The sequence below is a fragment of the Podarcis pityusensis genome, assembly GCF_964106645.2.
Source record: "Podarcis pityusensis genome assembly, chromosome: 4".
In the NCBI taxonomy this organism is placed as follows: domain Eukaryota; kingdom Metazoa; phylum Chordata; class Lepidosauria; order Squamata; family Lacertidae; genus Podarcis; species Podarcis pityusensis.
Window position 1 is genome coordinate 40,756,998 of NC_138027.1, and position 19,709 is coordinate 40,776,706.

General features: G+C 42.7%; 2 protein-coding genes across 3 annotated transcripts in view; one reads left to right on the forward strand and one right to left on the reverse strand.

Annotated features, from left to right (window-relative positions):
* Window positions 1-411: 411 nt before the first annotated feature.
* Window positions 412-9,221, forward strand: MPC2 (mitochondrial pyruvate carrier 2). Its single transcript, XM_081001569.1, has 5 exons — window positions 412-747; window positions 5,211-5,251; window positions 7,638-7,722; window positions 8,078-8,189; window positions 8,987-9,221. The coding sequence occupies exons 1-5, from the start codon at window positions 642-644 to the stop codon at window positions 9,024-9,026; spliced, it is 384 nt and encodes a 127-aa protein (XP_080857695.1). The 5' UTR covers window positions 412-641; the 3' UTR covers window positions 9,027-9,221.
* A 1,399-nt stretch (window positions 9,222-10,620) lies between these two features.
* The window catches only part of LOC308474946 (myelin protein zero-like protein 1), a 36,037-nt gene continuing 26,948 nt past the window's right edge, over window positions 10,621-19,709 (reverse strand). For both annotated transcript variants that reach the window (XM_081001558.1, XM_081001559.1), the window contains exon 6: window positions 10,621-18,286. In XM_081001558.1, the coding sequence (XP_080857684.1) occupies window positions 18,185-18,286 (102 nt within the window). In that variant the 3' untranslated portion in view covers window positions 10,621-18,184. The remainder of the gene's footprint in view (window positions 18,287-19,709) is intronic.

Consider the following 19,709-nt stretch of genomic DNA (forward strand, 5'->3'; position numbering starts at 1 on the left):
AGAATTCACCCGGCCCCTCGTCCTACCGCCGCTCACGGTCACAAAAATGGCCATTGAGATGTCCGTGTCGCCGTTTAGCGGTCATCCCTCAGTACGGGTCTGGACACCGGGAGAAAGCCGCCTTATCGGCTTTTCTTACGCTTTCCGTACACGGGCTGCTCAAAGGTGTCTAAGCAGGGGAGTTAAAAGGGCAACAACCACCACCCTTAACGAGCCTTTTCAAAACAAAACCCATCCTGGGGGAGGGCAAAGGAACATTGCAGGCGGACATGTTTGTTTTGGGAGCCAGGTCCCCGAAAGCTTTGCTTGAATCGTCATCAATCATCGTCCGCCGCTCATACCGTCATAAAAAGAGGACGCCAATTGACCGCAAGAATGTCATCAACGTCGGGTGGCAAAGCCGGTAATGTCGTAGCTAGCCAATAACGCGAAAGCCAGCTGTTTAAGCCCCGCCTCTTGCTCCGTCCGTGAACAAATCGGAATCAGGAACAGCGGCTCGCCCCACCACCTGCTTCTGTTCGTGAGGAGGGGTTGTGGGTTTTTGTGTTTTCCCCCCTCCTCTGCTCAGACGGAGGAGAAGGAGGACGACGACAGGTCGAGCGGGGGCTTCGTTGCATCAGTCGCTGTCACCCGCACACAGAATGGCCGCCGCCGCCGCGGGGTTTCGTGCCTCTTACCACCGGTTCCTGGACCGAATCGAGGTCATGCTGCCGCCCCGGCTGCGTCCCTTGTACAACCACCCGGCAGGTATTTGAGGGGAGGAGGAGATGGGGGAGGTCGTTTCCTTGCTCGCCAGCTGGGGATAACTCGTGAAATGGTGTATGTGAAAGTGTGCGTGTGTCTGAGAGAAAGAGAGAACCTTTATTTGTAAAAACAAATAATATATGCGTGGAAACAAAACAGAGCCCCCTCCCACCCTCCAGTGCCTCAGTTCCCTGCTTATAAACCTGGAGAGGCCACCCTGGTAGTGGAAAATGTGCGCTTGTGTTGTATCTGGTCATTCAGACCAGGGACTGGAGTTCATCTCCCCATGGCCGTTGGCCTTGGACTAGTTGCCATCTCTCATACTGACCTACCTCACAGGATTATGGAGAGTAGGGAAAGGCCAGGGTGGGGACAGAATTCTTTGGCAAAAGAGTGGGGTAGAAATAAAATTTAAAAGCCCCAGGTCAGAGTTGGTTAGTACTTGGAGACATGGCAAAGTAGATGGTTTAGTTTCTGTCCTTGAGAACTCCTGCAAGGTGGTAGCATTTCTTCCATGGTGATGGGCAGGCAAGCTTTGTGGAGGTCTGAGTTGTAGTTTTTTGGCCTTCTTTGTGCAGCCTGAGACCAGCCCTTCTATGCTTCTGCTTCCTGCAGGTTAATTGCTATTGTCGTTAACAAAGGCTGCATAGAAGTCAAAGTTCTGTTTGTCCTCTTTGACATAGATGCTTCTGGGAAAACAAACTTTCCTTTCACTGGGAATGGTGAGAGAGATTTATTATGGTGACCAGATGCAAAGAGAAATTGTCATGTAGGGGTAAGAGAAGCTGCACCTGCTGAAAGTCCTCTTTCTGTGCTGCTATTTAAAATTCAAGATGCCTGTCCTTCATTGAAGCAGGTCAGCTTAGAGGATAAAGTTGGGGCTTTCCTACATGGCATGGGTCAATCTTGCAACTGTCTGCTCCTTTAAAAGATTGTTTTCTTGTGAAGGGATGCTGCTTAGTCAGATTGCACCAGCTCCTCAAAAACTTGCATGTTCAGAAAGGATTCCCTGCAGTTCTGTTGCTTAGGGCCCACTAAAATCCAGAGGTGGCCTTAATGATTGCCTAACCGCAGAAATTATACAGTAGGTCCTAGAAAGGTAGCCGACTACTTTACTCCCACGCACGTTGAAAGAAAAGCAGTGAGTTATAGGAAGTAATCCCTCCCCACACACACACACCATCCCTCATTTATCATATTGTCAGGAGATTCTCTTCTGTTCATTCAAGGGACTTTTGAAATATAGGTTTTCAGTGGAAACTGCCATTAGGTTTTTCTTTCTCAAAACTTCCTAAAACATTGTGATTCTTGGTGGCTGTCAACAACATAACTGGATAACAAAATAGTCTAAAAATTAGGAAACTGGTAGACTTGATTACAAATTCCTACTCTGTTGTTGACTTTTCCTCTAGACTGAATTTAACCATAATCACCCTTTGATTTACTTACTGGGGAAAGTACTGGTATTCTCTTATCATTACTTATAATCCATTTTTAAACATGCAGCTCTTTATCTTTCCTTTTTTATCTGCAACTGGCTTCTTTGGCTTTACTATCTCTCCAGTGTGAATCCTTTAGAGGTCATTTGGTGATGGGCTTTATAAAAAGACAAAAATCAATTAACAAGATTATTTCTTCCTTTGCCACTCTTTAGTGCAAGCCAGTTTGTGGTGTTTGGACAGAGGAATCACTTGTCATAAGATTTTCTGGTAGTTGCAAAAGCTAATCTTATCTATACTTCAGTAACTGCATTACTTAATTGTGGATGTAAATTCTCTGTGCAGAACATAACGTGTTCCTGCATTATGCTACTTTATAGTCTCAGCTTTTATTGGGAGACTTGGATTCAGCAAAGTACTATGCCTCTTACACAAATGAAAAATACCATGAAAGGTGATCCAACTGATACCAAAGGCCTGACGGCAGAAACATTTATTTCTTGTGAAAGAAGCTTGCAGAAGAAATAAACCACTGTCTGTCAGGGAAGTGTGAATACAAATACTGAATTATAGTAGTGCAGAACTTGTCATATTGTACTTTAAAATTGAAGTTGGGACTCTACTTCCCATTTATGCAAATTTAAAATTAGTTTTGCATGTCATGACTTTAGTATAGTTCCTGACTTTAGATTGAGGACTATCTGATTCAGCCTTTGCTCTGGATTCTGTAGGTAGCAAATTACAGTGCTGCTCTAACTTACTCAATAGTGCTGAGGATTACTGACATAATGTTTGTGAAACATATCTTATGAGTAGCTCATATACTTGCTGTATTATTAAGGCTCTGAAGTCAAGCAATGAAAGGAATACAATAAATTAATGTCAGGTGTTGCAGATTCCTTTCCTCACAATGTCATCTTCACTTTCTGGAAAAGGGAATTCATGGAATAATAGTTTACTGTCCACATGTAGCAAAAAGTTTATTCCAAAAAGCATTTCTTCAAGAGCTTCTGACAAATGTTGGCTCATTTTTAAAGGAAAGGTTTTGACTAAAGATGTGGCTTAGTTTCATACGTGTTGAACTGAGTGTCCAAGTTTGAACTGCTGTTGGCATTCAGGCATATTTTCCAAATCTGCGTCATGTCCATGGTGCAGGTCAGTTTGATGGCCTAATTTGATAAGTGACATTTTACCTAGAATACAAGCTGCAGTAGCTGAGGAAAATCCTGTCACATCTGGTTTGTGAAACACCCTAATTATCTATACTTGTTTCAGTACTATTTCTGTCTTTCACAATAGTTTGTCAGTCTTGCTAAAGGACATGAAAAGTTCTGAAAAGTAACCATCTCTGCTTTTCGTGACTGTTGCTATGCAATAGAAAGTTGGTGTTGGCAGCAGTACCACATGACTTGGAGCTTTCCATTTGTTCTTTGTGTAGCTCCTCTGAATAGAAAGCTCTTTAGAATTCCTCAAATGCATCAAGAATAACTGGGCTGCTGTCTTGCAAGAAATGTACAGATTGCAACAAATTTAAGTATATTTAGGAATAATGATTTCTGAAAAAAACAACCTGAATAATCCCATCACTGAAAGTAGCATCTTCATTTACCTACATAACATCTTGACTTAATGTTTCTCTCAGTTGCATAGCTTAACTCTAGAACAACTTCTATAGAAGTTCTTCTTCAAATCGGTACCAAAGTTTTGCAGTGGTTTTGTAGTGAAATGCCCACATCTTGCTTCACCTTCACAAGTGAATAACTGTTGACTTGCAAGTTCTGCTTCCCAGAAGGCAATCCTAGTGAGCTCTTTGGGGCATCTTCTAAGTGTGTTTTAAACTTAATAGACACTAAAAACAGAGTATTACCAAATGTGAACTTGCCAGACAGTTGTCTTGTTGTTTAGTGGTTGTGCACCAGTCTCATACATTCATTGAAAAACAAAGGTGAAGAACAGTAACTCTAGTATGGACCCACAATGAGTAAGACAGTAACCTAATTTTGGAGGTGCTGCAAAATGTGAGGGTTTTGCTACAAAAAGGGTTGAAGTGAATGAAACAATGTTGGGTTTCTGGGTGATACCTATGATCCCCAATTCATGTAGCAATTACTCAGTAATGCAGCGTTCGCACTGCAAAATGACTGCAGAAAATTGGCACAAGATTGGAGGGAATCCCAATTTTGGGGTTCACACTTAATGAAGCTGCTATAGAGCTCAACACCTGTGAAAAGGTCACATTGTATGGCAAAGTACTCTTTAAGACCTTGGTTTAATCTCTGAAGAAGAATGGCTCCAGAGAATCGTGAAATTGGCCATCACTTCCATAGGAGCAACATTGTTTTCTGCATTTCTTTTAATTACACCTCGAAGTGTTTGTAGCAAATCCTTCAGGTGCTACAAAAAAAGGTACAAAAGTAGTTTGAACAGGTCAGACAACAGAAGGTAGGAAGCAGAATATGCATTCAGCTTGGTGTCAGATTCCTCATGAGGTGCTTTGAATAGAGTTGTATAAGTATTATGATTACACATAAGGAAAAATGGATCAACAGACAATTGCAAAACCTGTGTTGCAGGAGAAAAGCAATTTTGTGGATCTGTTGTAGTTTTTGCACTGGTAACAAGTACTGTACTAGAGACAGAAACATTTGTTCCTGCCCCACACATGATGGGGGCCCCAGCTAATCATGGCAGAAAGTAGTGCCTGGTACCTCTGGACAAATGCAGCAGTGTTGGGGCAGGGGATAATATTTCTTTATGTGTGTGGGTGTCATCTGCATTTTCTTCCACCACTTTGGTAAAACTGTCCTTTGTGTCATAACTCCCATTTCCTGTTTTCAGATATTTGATTGCACCTCAGCAGAAGAGCTTTTATCACTTCTCCCCTGTGCTGTAGTGTAAAACATAACTATTCTGTTGGTGCATGTGCACCAAGGCTACTTGCTGTTTTAATAATTCACATAATTCAGTGGTTTTGTGCAAATTGTCACACAGCAGAATCATGTAGCTAATGAAATATTTCTCTTTCAGGTCCTAAAACAGTGTTTTTCTGGGCCCCTATTATGAAATGGGTAAGTTGAGAAGAGGTTTGTACTGTTGACAATTTTTTGTTGTGACTGGCCACTGCTAGTAATTATCACTATTGTACTGCATTTCATTTGCTTCTGACCTCACTGTTTTACACTTCTCCCCCACCCAATACATGTAGCTCAAAATAACACTTCATACATCTGAAAAGAGTGCACTGTAGTCTACAAAAGCCTATGTCATAATAAATTGGTCAGTATTTAAGGTGCCACAAGACTCCCCACCCTCAAAAAAATGTATTCCACTCTGTTTCCTCCCTGGAGCCCTTTGTGGGAGACGGGCAGGCTATACACAAATAAATTAAATTGTGGTGCATGTATTTTAACGGAACCTGACTAAAAATAATTATGTTGTTTGTGTATATAGACAGACAACTCTTTCTTCTTGCCTGAATTCTGCTGGTCCATGAGAAGCATTTGGATATGTTGGAAGAAAGATGTAGAAATAAGTCCCACCTTAATTGTGTTGAAATGCTATCTGACAGTTTAGCAGAAATTTCTACTAAACTAGGTACTAACACTGCATGTCTTCTCTCTGAACTATCATAGTGCTATTTTGTTGCACCTACACCTACAACCATGGCATTGGCGACTTTATATAGTCACTAGTTGGAAGCCACTAGTATCAGTAGGACATACATTTAATATAAATACAGCAAGACTGCTTATTGGAATTGGGAAACACAACTTTCCAGTTCTTAAATACTGCATTTGGTTTTGATGCACAAAGCCCTTAAAATACCTAGGCCTTGATATTTCAAGGGCCATTTGCTTCCACGTGAACGTTCCTGTGTAGTATGATCTTTCTTCTGCTCAGTGTCCTAACATTTTGAGGCATGGTGAGTGAGCATGAAGTGCAGGGTCTTTTCAGCTGTAGCACCTTTATTCTGCAACACTCTCTCCTTATTAATTCCCAAGTATTCACTGATGCTTTAAGTGACAAGAAATCTGTATTGTCTTGTCTAGCAAGTCCCAAAACTTTTAGAAAATATTTCCTGCCCAATATGTTAATTAACTCAAACAACTCTTAGCTGGGTGTCAAGTTCCTCTGGGACCAGCCTTGTATAATTGCCATCTTTTTCCTGTGGAGACGAATCTCTTTGCACTTTTTCAGTTAAAACAGGCCAAGCTTCTTTGCTTCATCTGTACAAGTATGGAATGTCTGGGACAATGGGCAATGCTTCATCAATCAATTATAGTGTGTTTGAAGCCTAATAATACCAGATACACTCAGCAGTGGCAATCATATATTTTGACCTGTGTAGCACAGGAAAAAGGCAAAACCCTTATTCCTGAAGTAGCACATTGGAGGCTTTCTGAAAGCAGCAAGAACTCTTGCTGTTTCAGTTGCAGTAGTACAAGCCACTATTTGTACCTCACCTACTTAATCCACTCAACAGGATTAAGAATCACAAGATTCAGCTGGCTGTCCAAACCAGCTAAAATTTATTATTTGTCTCCACCAACTTTTCCTCCCATGTAACATGTCCCCTAAACATGGGAGTTACTCTAGCTCTTAAATTGTGAAGTGCATGAACTATAGTAACGGTTGTTGTTGGAATCCGTCTGTCTCAAGAGACACTGGAGTGCGCCTCCGGGGCTGAAGTCAAACCGCTGTGTTAGCAGCACCCAGCTGACCTCCCTAGAGCATAAGCCTGGGCAGTGTGTATGGGGGTCCTGGGCTGCCCAGACAACAAGACCTCCCTCTTGGCCTTGCTGATGTGGTCCAAAGGAAAGCAGAGCAATATGTCTGGCACCAGCTTGGCTGCAAGAATTGCCGGAAGGAGGTATACAAGATGCCATCCAACCGTCTTAGGGACACCACTCTGAATTTGTGTAGGGTTTACTGCTTAACCTTTTCTTCTCGCAAAGATATCCCACAAAGCAGCAGAGGTATAGGATCTGAGTTTTCCTTCTCCTAGATGGGCTGCATTCCCAAACTGACAAGCCCCATCTGCCCTCTCACTTCCTGCTCCAGTACATGCAAAATCTACCTTCTTGACCGTTGGACCCACTATTGGTCTCATTCGCTCAATCTACCAGAGCCTGGCTTTGCATGCAGGGGAAGTTCCTAACACACTGAGGGTTTGAGACTCATTGGTTACCTTCACCTGGTTTAGCCAGCCATTTGAAGCCATTCCTAGGGTGTGGCTACTGTTGCATGCTGATAGCTTCTAGGAGCCACAAGTGAGAGTCGAGTGCAGGGTGGGGACCAAAGATGAACAAACTACCCCAGAATGAGCACAATGTCTTCCTCACCAGAGGTGCTACTGCTCCCCAACACCCCATAGCTCCTGTTGACTAGGTTCTAATTAATGAAGACACACTGCTATAATACTGCACTAAAGCTGGCTGCTACTTCCTTTTATAGGGCTTGGTATGTGCTGGGATGGCTGATATGACCAGACCAGCAGATAAACTCAGCACATCACAATCTGCTGTGCTAATGGCCACAGGTATGTTTATTCTCACTTTGCTGTTAAAATTTTTTTAATTAAATGTTAAAAAAATCATCAGCTGATAATAAAAGTTGTGGAGGAAAGAACCAGTTATTGCTTCCATGTAACACATTATGGATTGGGATGCCAGTTCCTAGTGCTGCCATCTTCCATTCTATAAGTATTGGGGGGGGGGGATAATTGGCTCATAAATAACTGAGAACACCCAACTTGGCATAAGCATGAAGCTTTCTATCATGTTTAGATGCAACTTTTCTCCGAATCTGAACATCTGATACTACAATCATTGTTGACCTTTGGTACTAATAAATCTACTTGGTATTAAACCTTTGCTTTCTTTATGATCCAACAGGTCTTATCTGGTCAAGATATTCTCTAGTTATTATTCCTAAAAACTGGGGTCTCTTTACAGTTAACTTCTTTGTTGGCTGTGCTGGAGGCTCTCAGCTATACCGTATATGGAGGTACGTATGGCAAGTAGGTCAGAAGACTAAGTTGTAGCCTATTCTAGGATCTGTTCTTCAGACTAGCTGAGCTGCTTTCTTCACTTTAGGGCTTCTCAACCTTTTTCCTGGCATGACTCATTTGCTTTAACAGTACATGAAACATCCAATGTTCTGTCATGGGGAGTGATGACAGAGAAACTTCATTTGCTGCCATGCTACTCAAGGCATGGCAACCAAGAGGGTTGTTCCCACACCTCTCCCTGTGAGACTTCTCAGTCCCCAATCTAAACCATTGTATTTATCAATATTCAAGCTTTATTTGGCTTGTGCAATGGAAATCCTATCCCTGCCAGGCTATTTTACCTATATGCCTTCTCCCAACTTTTAACATAGAATAATTAAGCTACTTTTCAAATAGTGCTTAAAGGGGATTTACATCTTAAAAGGTGGCCTACAAATATTTGTGAAGTTGTATAAGAGGCAGGGTTTCAAAAGCAGATATCCTACCTTGCAACAGTAAGTGCTCCCTCACTTTGCGTCTGGTTGTAAACAGAGCAAATGCTTTCTTGAAATATACCGCCCCCCCCCCCAAAAAAGTCAACAATGATCAGAAAACATGTAAGGGGAGGAGGGAAAAGCTGCTTCTGTCACTGCCCCCTCCTCTGCCACAGTCAATAGTAGTATATGATATCTTAACCTTGGCAAAGAGCAGCCCCTCCTTGGAAGCACATGCACCCAGATCGTGTCTGGGAAAGCTAAAATATGTAACCTAAACCTTGAATTGTAACCATAATTGGCTATTCTTTTTCTGACAGGTATAACCAAGACCTAAAAGCCAAAGAACTGGAGAAGTAGAAATTCAAGCTCAGCTCCTCAGATCTCATCTGCAAAGCAACTTCCCAAGGGACCTAGATTTAATCTTGTTCATTTTGCCCTGTGTGAATTTTTACTAAAGTTGGTAGAGCATGTTTTTTTCTATAAGTTTAGAAAGCAGTCTCTTTACATGGAAATAAAACCTTCTACTAAACAATAAAACCTTAAGCTGCGTAACTTTAGTAGGTTTTTCATGATCTTAAGGGCTGTGAGCAGTGGTTGTGGTTGCAGAATACCCCTTCCTCCAAAACTGCTCTTGAGGATAAGGGAACCAGCCCTTTCGGTAGCATTTGATGCAGTGTATGGAGTTGCAAGCTGTGGGGGGTAGGTTTGGTGATAATTGGGCACACACATCTTTTTGGCAAGATGTGCATGAAGGTGCTACTGGACCAACTTGATTTACATTTTTCATGCCACAGTTAAGTCATGACTAAGATGTTGAAGATGGAAAAATACTTTAATTCGTAATATGCCTTGTGCGATCCCTCTGCCTGAAATACAGACGGTAAACATTTTAGATTAAAATCAGTATCTTCACATGGCAGAACTGTTGGAGCAGTGGCCAGTTTTCTGAAGTATAATCTGTGCTGAGCTATACTAAGTTCTGTACTGTGGGGGGGGGGGGGGACCTAACCATTATTAAATGCCCACTGCTGGGTCACAGTAATCTAAGGTATGTCACAGCAGCACCACACCTACCTAAGCGTAGGATAAAAAGTTGTGGATCCCAAACCAGTTTGGCCTCACTGTGGGTTGCAGTCCTAAAAAGGCTGAAGACAACTTGTACTCTAGTCTTTCAAAAGTTAAAAGGTATTGATAACTGACCAGACCTGTTCAGCTAAATTAGAGTAACCATTGCAGTGGGCTCCAGATGTTGGATCCCAGTTGCCATCAGCCTCAGCCAACATAGTCAAGGATAAGAGTTGCAGTCCAGCAACATCTTAACCTTTGAGTCCAACTCCATCCCAGACTAGCAGGACCAGCGGTCGGGGATTATGAGAGTTGTGGGATCCATGGTTGAGAGAAGCTGATTTATAAAAACTTCCTCAAATGTAAAAGCTTTTCTGTGAGACTAGGAAGTGTGGCTTCTACCATGTGCTTTAATATATGGGGCTGAAAAGCATCCTGGAAATGATGGTGCATGACTATGTAGCTTTGTTTCCAGGGGGTGTACACAAAACTAGCCTTTAACTCCAATTTTTAAAAGGTACTTTAAAAAATAATAATACACAGACCATGCTATATTACTGTAAGTTTAGATGTGAAAACACTTGGAAATCTTGTAACAGATGTTTTGACCAAATCCATAATGTTCATTTTGTAAGTTAGCAAGCAAATTGTGAATTTGGATGGGGTCAGTTTGCCCATCACTAGTAATGGCTAGGTTAATGGAAGAGCATGACAGTAGTCGGGGGCTACTCCTGAAGCATATTCTCCTATATTGAGCACTATGCACTGTGCTATATTGAGCACTTGCAGTCAAAGCTGAATCTTGGCTTTGTAGCAGAAGTATGTGAAAGGGAAAGGCAATTCAATATCTCATGCTTGACAAATTATGAAACACACAACAGACCACTAATGGAAAAAGTGTATTAAAATATTCACAAGAGTACAATAGAAAACATGTAAATATCCAATGTGATGTGTGTCCAACTTAGAAGCAAGTCAAAACAAGTATGTTACCACTAGTTCCTGCTTTAACTTTACAGAGACCTTGTAGAACAATCCCTTGCCCAAAATTATACACCTATTTTATAGGTGTTTACCCCTTTTGCCCCACCCCGCCAATCTAGCAGCATCATAGTGTGGTGCCCTCTTAGTGGTGCTTTCCAGAAGGTAGCCAACTGCCTGTGCAGCAGCTGCATTTGAGAACATAGGGAAGGAAGGAAAGGAGACTGTACAACAACTTAATACAAAATGCAATTCCAGTTTTTTAAAAGTGCAGAAACAAGGTAGAAAAGGGCTCAGTAGCTGCATTCTGTGGAGTTGTATAGAGCCAAAGGAGATCTTGAGAAGAAGGTCCAAGGGTTGGGGAACTAAGTTTCACAAGCGGGAGTCCTTTGTTAGATCTTGATTGCCTTTCACAGAAAAGGGCATCTAAACTGAGCACCATAGGAAAATTGCCCTTTCACTGAGGCGTCTCCTAGATTTTAACTAGGAAACAGTTTTAATAAGGGGGGATGAAACTTCTACCCATCACACACAAATAGAAAAATGTGGTTTTAAAAGGCTTGGTCGATACAAGAATAAGGTAAAACTCTGAATGAGACTTGACAGACTTCAAGGCTCATCTGTTGATGACTGAACACCTGCTCACTTCACCAGAACAACTGACTGTACACAAAAAGGAAAGCCTTTGGAGTTTTGTGAATACAGAGCAAGTTACAAGACAGATGATCACCTCAACTACTTCAAATAATTAAGACAAAACTTTTTATAGTTTCCCTATTCACACTGAAATGTTGATACTGCAGACCCACAAAGCACTCTAGCAAGAGACAAAGCTTCATGAACAAATAAGATAGAACTCCTACAGTCTGAACGATCTTCCCCAAACTCTACTGGGATAAAAGCACTCTACCTATTCAAACATGGTTATCTGCCATGAAGAACTTCTATTGAACAATATTCTACTGAGATGAAACATGAGGGGTACAGTTGTTAAGGAGTCAAAACCTAGTAGCAACACTAGCCTCTACTTACCTTGTCTCTCTCTAAAAAAAGGGCACTGCACCTCCACTAAAATTGATGGCAAACTGGTTTTTAACAGGGTTAGACCACACTTTTAAGTTAGAAAATATACTATTTACAAATAAGATTATAAGATGGATCATACCTTCAGGCATGTTAAAGGATGTAAATCCCCAAGATGCCACAATCTCTCATGAATAGAGGTTTTCAGCTTGAACGGCTACTAGGAAAAGTCACACTTGTTCCAATTTTACTGTTCAAGCCACATAACTTCTGTCGGGGGAAATGTAGCACCTTTAGGGTTCTTGTGCTTGCCAAGTTGTCTGCTATTAAACTCAGAAGAGGAGCAACAAATGAGAGGACAACAAACCCAAATTCTCTCCTGCACTATAAACCATATTCAGGATCCTTTCAAAATGCTGAAAAACAGGTGCATGTCACACAAAAAAGGGTCATCATGCTGCCAGCTCCAATTGCTGATGAAGCAAAGTGTCAAGAGTATCTGGCAAAGATGAAAGAAGAAAGAAAAAATAGTGACTTGCTTTTCTAGTAATAAGGTGCTAGAATTAAAAGATTACGTTAAGTTCTATAATATTCTGAAAACATTGAATAATAAATTGTTTTCTCCTACACAGCTCATTTGGCTGCAAGCATTCACAAGTCCTGTAGTTTGCATCAGATCAAAGTATGCAGAGTAGTGATTAGTTGATCGTTATAATTGAAGCAAGTCTTTCCATTAAGTTATTTTTTCTGGCATTCCTCATTTATCACTTATACCCTACCCATCTGGCCGGGCCTCCCCAGCCACTCTAGGCGTCTTCCAACAGAATATTAAAAACACGATAAAACATCAAACATTAACAACTTCCCTAAACAGGGCTGCCTTCAGATGTTTTCTAAAAGTCAGGTAGTTGTTTATTTCTTTGACATCTGATGGGAGGGCATTCCACATGGTGGGTGCCACTGCCGAGAAGGCCCTCTGCATGGTTCCCTGTAACCTCACTTCTCACAGTGAGGGAATTGCCAGAAGGCCCTTAACGCTGGACCTCAGTGTCCGGGCTGAATGATGGGGGTGGAGATGCTCCTTCAAAAATACTGGGCTGAGGCCGTTTAGGGCTTTAAAGGTCAGCACCAACACTTTGAATTGTACTCAGAAACGTACTGGGAGTCACTGAAGGTCTTTCAGGACTGGTGTTATATGCTCTTGGCAACCACTCCTAGTCACCAGTCTAGCTGCCACATTCTGGATTAGCTGTAGTTTCTGGGTCACCTTCAAAGGTAGCCCCCACATAGAGCACACTGCAGTAGTCTAAGCGAGAGCTAACTAGAGCATGCACCACTCTGACGGGACAGTCTGCGGGCAGGTAGGGTCTCAGCCTGCGTACCAGATGGAGCTAGTAGACAGCTGCCCTGGACACAGATTTGACCTGCGCCTCCATGGACAGCTGTGAGTCCAAAATGACTCCCAGGCTGCACACCTTGTCCTTCAGGGGCACAGTTACCCCATTCAGCACCAGGGAGTCCTCCATACTTGCCCGTCCCGTCCCCCCAAAACAGTACTTCTGTCTTGTCAGGATTCAACCTCAATCTGTTAGCTGCCATCCATCCTCTAACCACCTCAGGACACTCACACAGGACCTTCACCGCCTTCACTGGTTCTGATTTAAAAGAGAGGTAGAGCTGGGTATCACCCGCATACTGATCAACTTTCAGCCCAACCCCCCTGATGATTTCTCCCAGCCCTTCATATGGATGTTAAAAAGGATGGGGGAGAGGATGGAACCCTGAGGCACCCCACAAGTGAGAGCCCAGGGGTCTGAACACTCATCCCTCAACATCACTTTCTGGACATGGTCCAGGAGGAAGGAGCAGAACCACTGTATAACAGTGCCCCCAGCTCCTCTAGATGGTCCAGAAGCATGTTATGGTTGATGGTATCAAAGGCCGCTGAGAGATCCAGCAGAACTAGGAAACAGCTTTCACCCTTGTCCCTAGCATGCCGGAGATCATCAACCTGCGTGAGCAAGGCAGTTTCAGTCCCATGATGAGGCCTGAATCCTGACTGGAAGGGATCCAAATGGTCCGCATCCTCCAGGCATGCCTGGAGTTGTTCAGCAGCCACCCACTCAGTCACCTTGCCCGAGAATGGAAGATTTGAAGCTGGGCAATAGTTGGCCATATTGGCCAGGTCTAAAGAGCTTTTTTTTAAAGAAACGGTTTCATGACTACCTCTTTCAACTGGTCTGGGAAGCCTCCCTCACAGAGAAAAGCATTCACGATCCCAGCGAGTCCTTGTCCAGCCCTTCCCGGCTCGCTTTTATCAGCCAGGATGGGCAAGGATCAAGGAGACAATTGGTTGGTTTCACTCGTCCAAGCAGCCTGTCCACATCCTCAGAGGTAACAGATTGGAATTGATCCCATGCAACTTGACTAGACAGGACTCTAGCTCTCTCCCGCCCTGACCCTGCTCCCATGGTGGTCTACCTCTTTCGGAATCTGAGCGACTTTATCTGCAAAAAACTTTGCAAAATCATTGCAGGAGATCTTGGGGTCCTTACTGGGCCCTAATGGCAAAGGTCGTTCCGTTAAATTGCGAACCACCTAAGAGAGTCTCCTGCTGCTGTTTTCTGCAGATGCAATAGAGGTGGTGAAGAAGGTCCTCTTCGCTGTCACTATCGCCACTGGATAGGCTCGACGCTGAGCTCTAACATGTATCCGGTCTGATTCAGAATGAGTTTTTTGCCACTGGCACTCCAGCCATCTCAGCTATTGTTTCATCGCCCTCAGCCCTGGAGAAAACCACGGGGATGTCCAGGCTCCATGCAATCAGAGACGGCGCTTCGGAGTCAGTCAGTCAATAGCCCTGGTTAACTGCATTCCAGCAGGCCACCAGGGAATCACCTGAAAGGCCATCAACATGGGATAAACATCACCTACAACTCTCTGGAAACCATTTGGATCCATTAAGTGGCGGGGACGGACCATCCAAATCAGTCCCACCTCCCTGCAGAAGAGAAGAGACACAGAGAAGTCCAGTTGCACCAGGAAGTGATCCGACCATGGCACTTCTTTGGTTTCACTTTTACTTAGTGTCAGATCACCCACATCCATAGAAGTGAACACCAAGTCTAAGGCATGTCCACGACTATGAATTGGGCCAAACCTATTCAGGGACAGCCCCATGGAGGCCATGCTTTCCACGAAGTCCCGAGCGGCCCCTTATAAGGTTGTGTCGGCATGGATGTTAAAATCCCCTAGGACAACCAGAATAAGACACCAGGAGAACATTCGCCACGACCTGAAGCAGCTCGGGCAGGGAAACCTTGGTACAGTGGGGAGGTCAGTACACCAAAAGGAATACTGTACTGCCCCTAGTGCCCAGCTTCCAGAACCTGCACTCAGAAAACTGGGTCTTCCCAATAGGACGCCTGGTGTAAGCTAATGACTTCCTAAAAATCACTGCAACGCCCTCCTCCCCACCCATATGACCTGGGTTGCTGTGCATAAGAGAAATCTGGTGGCCAAGCAACTGCAAGAACAGGCCCATCTGCTTCATCCAACCAAGTCTCTGTTACATACACCAAGCAGAAACAGTTACAAAGTGGTTATGACCCATGACAAACACTTGTGTTGCAGTAGGCAAGAAATCCACCCTTCTGCTTTTATTGCTCCTCCTAGCGACAAACTACGCACACTCCCATTGGGCTGTATACACTACAAGAGGTAGCTGCAAAGCAGAGTGGCCCAAATTCTACCTTGTGTGGTCTACATTTGTTTTTAGCTAGAATCCTTATGATCCACTGATGTGTTTTACATTAATAAAGCAAGAATGCATATTCAGGGTGTCTTAACCATTAAGGCATAGCTTATCTGCATTATGTGGTCCTCCTGTTTAACAGCATAAGATGTTCTCCATCATACCACAATCCACCTAGTCCAACATTCTTTGTGCACACAAAACATCCCAGTAACCCACCAGGTGCCTAGGTGGTCAACCAGGAGTTTGCAGACCACCAAGGGACTGTAATCTGTCAATCTACCTTCTGCCAACCCCTGTTCTGAAGAGGGCAAGGAGACCAGTGCAGTACTGGAGAAAATTGAAAAGCACCTATGTTTTTTCAGTCCCACCCTCACTCCCCAACTGAATAAAGATTGAAAAGTCAAAAGGAATTCAACAGGCTCCTTTCAACAGTGACACTAAATGAGCATTAAAAGAGGAGCCTCATAAAACTAATCAACCTCTAAAATGGCACGTGGGTGTATTCAGATTAGCATTAAGTGTCACCTTTCGTTAACTTTTGTCCCTCACTGTTCCAAGACAAATCTTCACAAGTTGCTCATTCATCTACACTCCTGCAACGTTTTTGTTTTGTAGGGGGCAGGGTGCAATTCTAGGATGAGTATGTGCAGTTGTGCATAAGAAGACGAACCTACTGGATCAGGCCAGTGGCCCATGTAGCCCAACAACCTGATCTCACAGTGGCCAATGAGATGCCTGCAGGAAACCTGCCAGCTCTTGCCAGCCCCAGTAAATGATGTACCGCATGCAAAAACCAGTAGGTGGAGGTGAGACTAACAATAGCATGGCCAATTTCATTTATGGTAAAAGAAAGTAAGACAAGCAGTACCCAAGGCATCTATGATGAATGGGTGCATGTGTACAATGGCATAATTTTACTGTTTAGAAAGGAGAAAAACTCCAATAAAGCTTCAGTGAACACCAGCACTTCAGCCCTGTTCAGGTTTTCTTAGACTCAAGTGCCACCAAGTTCAAGGGAACTTACTTTCCTAGTAAGTGGATTTAGGACTGCAGCCTAAGTCTACTGAGATCACAGGAGACAGCAGTAAAGATGGCCTTAGCACAGAAAAGTCGGTAATCGAAGCCTTCTAATTTTTCTATTTTGGGGGGGGAAATCCATTAAGGAACAAGGGATTAATGCTCATACAGGCATACCTCATTTTAGCAGCGATCCTGCTGTGGAAATGCACTCACCACATTTGGGCAAAAGTACAATGTCCCCTCCTCTTGGCCCAAGCTTTAGGGAAAGCCTGCTTGTTTGGCTCTGCAGAGTGCTAACTGGCCAGCCTTTGGGTCAATCATAAAGTTTCATCTGCTACCATTTACACTTTCTTATACTTTTAAGAAAACTCCACTGCACAGATAAACATGCAAGGGCCTTGGGAAGAGGAGGAGGAGGAGGAGGAGGAGGAGGAAGAGAACTGGACAGGCTGTCTGAAACAATGAAGAGGAGGAGGAGGAGGAAGAGAATCGGTCAGCCTGTCTGAAACAATGGTTTGAGGCAGGAAGGGAGGAGAGAACAGCAGATGATTTGGAGGTTGTGAGCGGCAACAGAGCAGAGCTAACCCCACAGTAGAGAAATCCACAGTCCTTTCTGTTTGAAGGTAAATCTGCAGTCTGAGAATGAGTAACCATAGAATCTTGGCCCTCACCTCTTGAAACAGGAAGTGTACTACTGGCCTATTCTATCATATTTGGCTTCCATGAATCACTCCCCTCCATGGAATTAGATAAAACAGTAAGAGGTAACTTGTAAATTTTAACTTTCTTTCTGCAACAGCTACATCCCAATAAGCCTTACAAAAAGCAGCCCAAGGGAAGGGTATTCTAGAAAGCCATATTAAGATCAGACTAAGTTCATTCAGCACCACTTCACTACCCTATTTTCTTCAAAGACAAAACCGAACACCACTTTTATTGCAGAAAAATCACCAGCGGGAAATAAAAATTAGAGGGACTTCTTGTTAATGCTTCATGATTGAAATGACCAAATGAAAATGTCTGAAAGCTATTGGGGTGGGGAGAGCACTGCACCAAAAAGAGACAAAGGTTAGTTAATGCCCTGAAGATAGAACTTTGGCTTCAGCCAATACGAGGACCAGGCTGGAAACTGAAGGCAGGGCTTTCCGACCCTACTGTAGAAAGAGGTAAGTGGGAATTGGGAATGAAAGACAGGAGTGAATTTATATGAAACTGTGTGGAAAGCACCAGAATAGGAAAAGAGAATCCTCATGCAGAAACACTTATCCTCAAGTCTATTTCATCAAAAGAAATCAATCTTGTAAAAAACAAAGTATCAAATCCATTAGCCTATCCAGGAATTTTCCAGTTTTTCCATAGAACAGAGAAATCACTTAAAGGTGTAATATGAATATTTGCTTTCTTCCTCTTATCCTAGATACAAAAAAAAAATAATTAGCAATTTATAAGCAGAATTCATATCATATTTCAACATGCAACATTGGTCTCAGTTCTGTACGATTTAAATAGACTATTTACACACAATACATATATAATCTCTTTCTCTCTGTATGCACATGCATTGGTCCTAGCCTAGGCATCAAAGGCCACATGTGAGTTCTCTGGGTCAATCTTCTTCAAGCGATTCCAGTTTGAATTTTTGTTTAGCTTTGGGTTGGTTGGGATTTCCTCAGTTCTTCCGAATGTCAGCATAGACGACAGATTCCGACTTGTTGATCTTGTCACTGTAACGCCCTCCGGAGTGATCTAACTGCGCATAAATTACTGGGCCCTAAAAAAAAGAAATACAGAGTAAGCAAACTGGTGAAAGAGCATGATTCCTTCAGTACATTGCTGGCAGGCAGTGTAAAGACAAAATTAATCTATAGATTAGGAAGTTAATGAGCATTAAGCAGACAAAACTCTATTAAATGTACACAAGACACACATTTCCCCCCTCTTTTATCTGTTTGGGTCTATCTATAAACTATGCAAGTCAAGTTGACTTTTTAAAGAAATTAATCTACTGCGATAAAGTCCTGCAAACGAATCTGCAAATATTTTCTTATAGAAATCTGACACTTCATTCTTCAGGTAGATGGAATTGCTTGTAGCCTTCAGAACAATTCACCGAGCAACGGAGCAGAGAATGGATTGATATTTTGAAAGAGTACATCAAGAATTCACAGTCCGGCTAAAATCAGCTCATTCAATAGGCTCCATTTGTGCTGAATCAGACAGGGACATGTCACGCTAGCAGTATTTTTCTTGGGAGCTGCTGCAATATACTAAATTAAGACAACAGGTTGGAATTTTAAATTTCATCTACCACCTTGAGCAAATACAAGGCTGAAAATTGTGTTCCTCAAACTGCACTTCATCCAGATTGTCTTCACACTGACAATGGATCAGCTTTGGGGGCATACACACTCAAAGCACCTTTCCTCTTCTTTTAGCAGAAGCTGGCAAACAAACCAGGAAGACTTTCATTAACTACAGTTAATAGTAATATCCTGTTTTAGATGAAAAAAGAAACAGCTTCAGAACAAGAAGGATACTAGCCAACTTCAAATTGTGGCTTGTTTTGAATCTGTTAACCAGAGATTTCTGGTTCAGACAAAATGGGAAACTTAATGGAAGACTTCCTGGCTGCCAACTTGCATAAGGATGAGTGAAGAATCTGTGTCTACACACCCATCTTGGGTTATCATCATGATCATCCAAAAATTGTCTTTCAGAAATACTACCGGCTTTTTGTGATTCAGTATTTTTCTGCATCTGTCTGCCTTGTCCACAAAGACACTACAATACAAGAAGTTCGTCAGCAAAAACCAAAAGCAAAGACTGTCCAGCAACTCTTACACCTCTAGATGGCAGCAATGCTCGTGGAGTATTTAAAAACAAACAAACGAGAAGCCAACAGGGAGTTGGAAGAATAATCCGTATTTTTTTATGTTCAATAAGGCTGTGTAGCCGACAAGGAATAAAGCTTTAAAGGAGGCATGATCTTGGCAACACTCAAATCTAAAATTACATTCACCAATGTTTAATTGGGCTACCATTCTCTCCCACAATCAGCCACAACAACTCTCTTTGGAAATGTGCATTTTAAAAATGTCAATACAGTTTAATTATAAGGAAGACTAGAGGATCAATAGTGCAGTAAGAAAGCACTTTAGGAGCCAGTTCAGGGGAAGAAAGTAGTTGGGGATGGC